Raw genomic sequence first — 8512 nt, 5'->3', positions numbered from 1 at the left:
CATCATCATAAGGTCATCAGTCCTAAGACTGGTTGGACACGTACCTCCACTCTTTCCTATCCTGAGCTAAACTTCGCATTTCCCTAAAACTAGAACAACCCACAACATTAATTATTTGCGAATAGTAATCTAACCTAGGTCTACCTCAACTCCTCCTAACTCCTGTTTCTGCCTCTAATATGTCTCTGACTAGACCTTCATGCCTGAGAAGGTGTTCTACCAACTTATCTTGCCTACCAACCTATCTACTCTTCTTATAATTTATAAAACCAATTAGAACACAAACTGGATCATCATAAGGTCGTCAGTCCTAAGACTGGTTGGACACGTACCTCCACTCTTTTCTATCCTGAGCTAACTTTCGCATTTCCCTAAAACTAGAACAACTCACATATTTAACTATTTGCGAACAGTAATCTAATCAACTCCTCCTAACTCCTGTTTCTGCCTCTAATATGTCTCTAACTAGACCTTCATGTCTGACAAAGTGTCCTACAAACCTATCTCGCCTGTTTCTTATTGACTTCCATACAGAGTTCTCCATTTTTTTTTAATAGCTCTTCATTTCCAACCTTCTCTATGCACGGTATCCTCATCATTCGCCTGTAACGTAACGCTTTTCTTTCCCCCCTTGCCCTCCGCAGAAATGGAAATTGATATGATATAAATGATGTTGAGCATTATCCTTATCAGCATCAGCTCTCGCGAAGATCACCGAATCCGGTCAGTTGTTGCATTTACAGTAAGTTCTCATCTTAATACATAGTAACGCACTACTCCTCCGGCTATAATGCACACGTACATCGTATGACTACGGGCAAAATGCATTTCACGTTATACTTACTTACATACTGACCGTCAAGGCGTGTTCTGGCACAAATACTTGAAGTAATTGAATATTTGAGGCAAGAAGTAGGCAAATATCGGAACAAAAAGAAACAGGCATCAGCTCCCCGGCTCCGCATCCGCTCTGTGCCGCCGCCAACTAAATCGAGAGATAGATATTACAATAGAGGCACGATTTCGAACGCATTGTCGGTCATCCGTGTAAACAAAGAGCAAGAAATAGTTCATAAATAAAAGAAAAAGTAGGATATCCTATTATAATGATGTGTCCATATTGTACAGAGTGTCTCAGGGTGTCTCCGACTTGGTTAGATGTTAATTTTGACTCATACGTACCACAAATTTTTATAATTATAGGTAGCTCTAACTTTACGATTTCCTTTAAAACTATTTTTTTGGACCGCCAAGTTTTGAAAATCACAAAAATTTTACGGATTACCTACGTTTTTCTTTAGTACAAAACAATCGAAGATGCTGTGTCATTTTTTTTACAATAATATCACAAATATCAACGTATAGTAGCATAGATAATAGTGTAATTGGCATTATTTGTACTTCGGTCGAACTAGGCCACGCAATTCGAATAAGGACGAATGGCTGGCAATCAGTGATGCGATCGCCGTTGAAAGTAATAAGAGATCGGTCGTCAGGCAGGACTGATTGTAATAGTAATAATCACGATGATCGATAGTTGTAAATATTCGATATGATGGTATAGAACGGGAGGATACATTTAGTTAATATACCTGTTTCGTCTGTCGTAGACAGATAATGTTAAAGATTAAACACTAAACGTAGAACTATCTACATTTTATGGCCTTTGTATGAATACCTTAAAGCTTTCGGATTGCAGGACTTTCTTCTGATATAGGCACTACTTCTATGGGCAATTTCGGAAAGTAAATTCTGTTATTGATACAGTCAAACAAATTTTTGGTTTCTATTTAATGACACCTAAGCTCAAATCGTGTACAACGACGGTAAAATAGTCCAATAATACAATGTATCAACGACTTCGCCTTCCCAATCTGCCTCAGCTGGCGGACATGCCTCTATTTCAATACAATGTGTAGATATAGAAATGTAAACAATCTGTACGAAATTCATACTTTTACATTGAACAACGGACACCCTATAGATATATGTATACCTCTATCTTGACCTACTTATGATTTACCGGAATTGCAAAGAATATCAAGTCAAACATCTAATTCTCTAAACTCTAAACTTCTACTTTCATTTAGTTGATTGAATTTGCCATGTTTTTCAATTAATTTCTTCTCAATTAAATTATGTACCTATGTACGTTTCCCTTTTTGTTTATTACATTTTTTTTTTTTTTTGAGTTAGGACGGACGTCAACGACGCGCGTCTTTCGACGTTCACCTTTCAGTATCGAAATTATGGCGCTGAAGCAACGCGTTCACCTCTCGCTTGCTAAAAAAGGTGTTCCATCATAAAGCAGGATTTATTTTCTTTGCGGTTAAATTTATTGCACGGCCAATTAACCCAACAACGCAAACATTCCGCTTGCAACTTAATCGAACGCTTTTCCTCTCTCTTTTCCACTTTTTTTTACTCTTCCTTGTCGCGCGCACACGCACCTTTACCGCTTCCATTCTTTTTTTTTATGGGAAAAATATCACTTTATATTGCTTAAAAAGTTCTATTCTTTAATTCGTTTAAAAGGCCTCTTTCTTAGACAGTTTTCCAGCGCCTTCTGCAGTAGGTACTGTATCCTATTTTTCTGATTAGGTTTTTTCGATAGTTTGCGAAAAATCGTTTGGTTCTGACGTATGTGTAATGTTATAGAAATCTATCCACTTGTCCATTAATAACTTGTTAAAGGTCTAATAACATTAAATTATTAAAGCATCCCGTTTAAAACACAATATCCTCGACATCGAATACAGGAGCGTTAATTATCTCTATCCTTTAATTGGATGTTTTATCATTTAATTTTATTAGGAGGTCGCATCATCAGAGAAGATAGCTGCACTAAGTTTCATCACAAGGGTGCATATACTTATGCTAGGATCATAAATTATTTATTGTATATGATACTAAATCTCCTCAGACAGTTCGGCCTCAAAATCCCATGTATTTTCTTATGTAGGTTCATTTTCGTCCTTTTTCGACCGTTTTACCCCTTCCACTCCTACTCTGACGTCAGGGCCGTCAACCATCTTTGACAGCTGGCATTGTCAGCCATCTTTGACAGCTGTCATCGCCGGCTATCTTTGACATGTGTCATTGCCGGCCATCTTTGAAATCTGTCATCGCTGGCCATCTCTGACGGCTGTCATCGTGAACCATCCTTGACAGCTGTCATATTAAAACAAAATGAGTAGTTTTTAATTTTAATAATTAATATCAATACTTAAAAGTCTCTCAAAAATTCTTGAACGACGTTTTAGATGGGTGAGTTATCGCAAAGATAAGCGAATGCATATCATAAAGAATTTAAAATTATTTTATAATTTGTGAGACACTCTGTATGCCCACGTATAGATTCTGCTGAGCGTGCGATCTAGTTCAATGCGTTGGGTGTGGTGGTCACTTCATCCGCGAGAGGATCTCCACGATGTTTGTTTTGCTTGTTTGTAAGTGAGTGTTTATACACATTACGTGTGCAAGTGTGTATTCTATTACACTCATCGAGCTACCTTTCTTTCACGATCTCCTCGGACGGTATTAAGTGGAAAACCTCTCTGGTAACAGTCAATTGCGAAGTACTATTCTGTACAATCAAATGTCGCAAAAGTCTGTAAAACGGTCAAAAAAAATAGTAATAATTCATGAAAAATGTGAGGTTTTTCTAGATTTTTGCTAGAAACTCCATTTAAGTTAGAGTAGATTTCGTTTATAGCGTCCCTTGAATTTAAAGTATACTTCAGTACAAAATTCAAGTGGCTATAGCGGCTTCGGATGTAACACCGAGTTCAGGTACAGCGACTGTTTTTAATGAGTTATTTGTAATAAACCCATAGTAATCGGAGCCGGCCGCCAAAAACACAAAGAGCTTTCTTATCAAATGGTCAATAAGTGTTGGCAAAAATGGTGAATGCTACGTATACGTGTCTGTACCTCTTTACCACTGCCTGTAACGACTTTCGGATATAACGACGAAATTACAGTGGACCCTTCATCGTCGTTATACCCGAAATCCACTGTATTATTATAAAAATAACTTTAGAGCAGCATGGACTAATAACAACCCTAATGAACTCATGATCATCATAAAGTCGTCAGTCCTAGATCTGATTGGCCATTCACCTCTATTCTTTCCTATCCTAAGCTAAGCTAAGTTTTGTGAAACTAGGACATCCCAATATCCTTAACTATTTATGAACAGTAATCTCGATAACCTCTACTCCTCTTAACTCCTGTTTCTGCTTCTATATGTCTCTAGAAAGAGGAGTTAAGAGAGTAGAGGTAGACACAGATTAAACTACTATACACAAATAAATAAAAATGTGAAATGGATTCAGACTCCTTGAATTCAATATTTATTTTTATTAAGTGATGCATAGATACATGATAGTAGTGACAAAAGATAAAACAGTCGAGTCCAGTCCAATCATTGGTCTAAAAGAGAAAAGTATTGTCGAGAAATGTTCACATTCACTGTTCCACTAGCCTGCTAATTATTACGGAAGGATTGGCACCTATTCCGATCCAACTTGAGAACAAATACCTTTACAATATTGCTTCGTCGGTAATAGTAATTTGCACACTGCTTTCTATGAACATAGTTAGCAATCGATTGAAATGTCTTTCCCTTTAGGAGATTGCAAGTTGACATTTGTTTGTGAGTAGACTTATAATTTACTCAAAAGATAAAAACGTTGAAGGATATCACCCGTCGCCGGGTATATTAAAAGAAAGTANTGTCACTTTCACCTGGACTTTTTCCTCTAATGTTGACGGAAACGTAAATGTCTTTATTCTGTTTGTATATAACTAATAACAGCGTTTGAACAGTAGTACCTGGTAGTTATTCTATGAATTTACAATCAAGCACTTTTACTTCTGATAGATACTTATATTTCCTATAGAAAAATGTCGTTCATAAAAAGTTTGTTTAATTGACAAACCCATGATGGTGCATTTTTTAATTAGACGTTTACTTACAAATTACTTTTCATCTTGGACAGGAATGAGTTGTTCCTGCTCAAATCGCAATCTCTATGCCTCAATAACTCAATACTTTCACCAAGCAATATCGATCTGTACGTACACTTAAGCCACCTAAGTTGGTACTTATTAAAATTCTACCAAGTAAACAGGTTCATAGAAACGTATAATAAACTTTGGAAATTTACTCTCAATTTCTACATGACTAATTAATAAAATTAATTCTGGTGACTCCCTAAATATCGAAAGTCGACAAACAAAGTAGAAATAGTCCAGTATTTGAAATCTGGTGTTTCAGATTGAGTTGAATATTTGGCTGATGGATGATGGATTTTCTTCAAAGTACATGTCCTCAAGCGATCGTCGGTATGTCAATTTATTTATTTCTTTTACATTCTTCATCACTATTGTATTATGAACATTTTTAAACTGCAATTTAGTTGAAAATCGCATTTCGGAAGTTATATAGTTGAGGTTATTTTCTGTTTGAAAAGGTGAGGTCAACTTGGCACATTTTCGTACATTAAGGAGCGATTATAATCATAACAGAGCAAGCAACAATTTTTTCTTTTAGGTATGAGATCAATAATTTTGCCTTTAATATTTTCTTAAACATATTTTTAAACAAAAGGCGGTAAAGACAAAATAAAGAGTAAGGTAGTGTTGCTTTTGGAAATTCAACAAAAGTCTAGAATACGCCTCTGTACGGGTGCGAAACGTGGACGGTGAACTTCGCGGAAGAGAGGAAAGGTTAGAAACGGTACCATGAATATAAGGAGTTAGATTAGTAGATAGGTACCTATTGAAAAATGTAGGAGACAAGAGGAAATCAATAAAATAAACAAATGGTAGGACGCCGACATGAAGGGCTAGTTAGAAACATATTAGAGGCAGAAACAGGAGTACAACGGGGTAGAGAAAGTCCTAGATTAGACTACTATTCGCAAATAAGTGGTTAGGGAACTGGGATGTTCTAGGATTTAGGAAATACGAAAATTGGCTTACAGTAGGAATAAGTACTTAATAGCGTACGTGTCCAAGCAGTCTTCCGAATGAGATCACTTTGTGATGATAATTCATTTTTATCCAAAAAAAGGTTGGGAAAAATGTTAGCCGCTGTAAGAGGCCCAGCGCATCCGCCAATTTTATCCGACTACGTATTTAATCCAAAATATATATTTTTGCATATATACTTTTTTTCAGAATCAATTATAAAAATGATATTTAATAATTATCATTAAAATTTTAGTTTTTGTCTAACGTCACCTACTTTATTATCGTTGTCGTAATAATTTGATAAATAATACTTGGATATTAAAAGCGGCAGACAAGACACACTTTCAGTGCTCGCAGCCGGACACTGTGTAATCAAATGGTCATCAAAACTATATAATAGCCGCTATAAAAAAGACATTCTTAAGTAATTCGCGCCATTATACCCGACGTCATTACGTTCGCGTGCAGAATTTTTCGAACTTGTAGAAACTATTAAGCGTTTTTGTGACAAGAAAGAAGACGCGTTAACTAGCGTTTGAAATGCCATTTACCAACATAATCACCTGATGTAATTCCTCTTGCTATAAAATTTGTAATATCTTCATAACTCCGAGAAATATGATGGTTAGGTATATGGACTATTTGCGTCTTCATATGAAATTTACAAATCGTAAGGTTTGGTTAATTAAAGAAATTCGAAAAAGGTTGTTAAAGGTGTATGTTTGTGGAGTGGACAGGAGTGGAGTTTGGACAGTGGACACCGGCGAAAAGAAAAGGTTAGAAGTGTTCTAAATGTGGTGTTATAGGCGGATGATGAGGATAACGTGGGTAGAAAAGGTTAGAAATGAAGAGGTATTGGAAAGAATAGGAGAACAGAGGACTCTATGGAAGTCAATAAAAATAGGCGAGATAGGTTGGTAGGACACCTTCTCAGGCCTGAAGGACTAGTCAAAGACATATTAGAGGCAGAAACAGGAGTTAGGAGGGGTAGAGGTAGACCTAGATTACATTACTGTTCGCAAATAGTTAAGGATTTGGGCTGTTCTAGTTTTAGGGAAATGCGAAGTTTGGCTCAGGATAGGAAAGAGTGGAGGTACGTATCCAGCCAGTCTTAGGACTGACGACCTTATGATGATGAAGGTTTGATGTTCGCATATGAAAAAGCGAGCCTGTTATGAGTGACTTCGGTTAATGTGACTAATCGCTTATAATGAACATCATTCTATACATGTAGTAGAACTAATGCTGATTATTTATTCAATCAATTCTTAAATTTTTTATTAAACTATAATCTTTTTGAAACATAAAAGCTACAATAATAATTAATTATTTTATTTGGCTGCAATTATTATAGAGTCGAGCTGTCACTTTCACCTGGACTTTTTCCTCTAATGTTGACGGAAACGTAAATGTCTTTATTCTGTTTGTATATAACTAATAACAGCGTTTGAACAGTAGTACCTGGTAGTTATTCTATGAATTTACAATCAAGCACTTTTACTTCTGATAGATACTTATATTTCCTCTAGAAAAATGTCGTTCATAAAAAGTTTGTTTAATTGACAAACCCATGATGGTGCATTTTTTAATTAGACGTTTACTTACAAATTACTTTTCATCTTGGACAGGAATGAGTTGTTCCTGCTCAAATCGCAATCTCTATGCCTCAATAACTCAATACTTTCACCAAGCAATATCGATCTGTACGTACACTTAAGCCACCTAAGTTGGTACTTATTAAAATTCTACCAAGTAAACAGGTTCATAGAAACGTATAATAAACTTTGGAAATTTACTCTCAATTTCTACATGACTAATTAATAAAATTAATTCTGGTGACTCCCTAAATATCGAAAGTCGACAAACAAAGTAGAAATAGTCCAGTATTTGAAATCTGGTGTTATAGGAAGATGTTAAAAATATCATGGATGAAAAAGATTAAGAAATTAGAATGTGTAAAAGAATATGAGAACAGAGGGTGAAGATTCTTGAATTTTCTACCCTTTATTAGTCATAGAACTATTAGGGAAAGATCAATTTGGGTTTAGAAGAAATAGAGGAACACGGAAGATCATTCTAGCTTTATGAGTAACAATAGGATTTGTAGATTTAGAAAAAGCTTTTGACAATGTTAAATGGGACAAGATGTTAGGTATACTTAAAAATTTAGGGATGAGTTACAAAGATGGAAGAGTGATACTTAGTTTGTATAAAGAGCAACAGGCAGTTATAGAGATAGGGCTGCAACGTAGAGAAGTAAATATTAGGAAGAGAGTCAGACAGGGATGCACACTGTCACCGCTACTTTTTAATCTATACATCGAAGTCGCGATCAACATCAATAAGACAGTACAACTGTAGGGATAGATGTACAGGGGCAAAAGATTAGTATGCTTAGATTTGCAGATGATATAGCAGTATTAGCATCTAGCAAGGAGGAGTTAGAGATAGCTTTAAATAAAATGGAAGCGGTACTGACAGATCAGTACTGTATGAAAATAAATAAAAGTAAAACTAAAATACTGATATGCAA

The 8512-nt window shown here is 35.7% G+C and overlaps 2 protein-coding genes across 2 annotated transcripts in view; one reads left to right on the top strand and one right to left on the bottom strand.

Moving 5' to 3' along the window:
* Positions 1-8512, top strand: part of LOC108734853 — a 248161-nt gene that overhangs the window by 191094 nt on the left and 48555 nt on the right. Inside the window, exon 5 of the mRNA XM_018466562.1 lies at positions 5282-5349. Coding sequence (XP_018322064.1) covers positions 5282-5349 — 68 coding nt within the window. The remainder of the gene's footprint in view (positions 1-5281; positions 5350-8512) is intronic.
* The window catches only part of LOC108734852 (zinc finger protein 391-like), a 233816-nt gene that overhangs the window by 183868 nt on the left and 41436 nt on the right, over positions 1-8512 (bottom strand). The window lies entirely within an intron of this gene.

Source organism: Agrilus planipennis, unplaced genomic scaffold (assembly GCF_000699045.2).
Source record: "Agrilus planipennis isolate EAB-ADULT unplaced genomic scaffold, Apla_2.0 scaffold74, whole genome shotgun sequence".
NCBI lineage: Eukaryota > Metazoa > Arthropoda > Insecta > Coleoptera > Buprestidae > Agrilus > Agrilus planipennis.
This window is presented reverse-complemented; position numbering and strand designations above follow the sequence as displayed.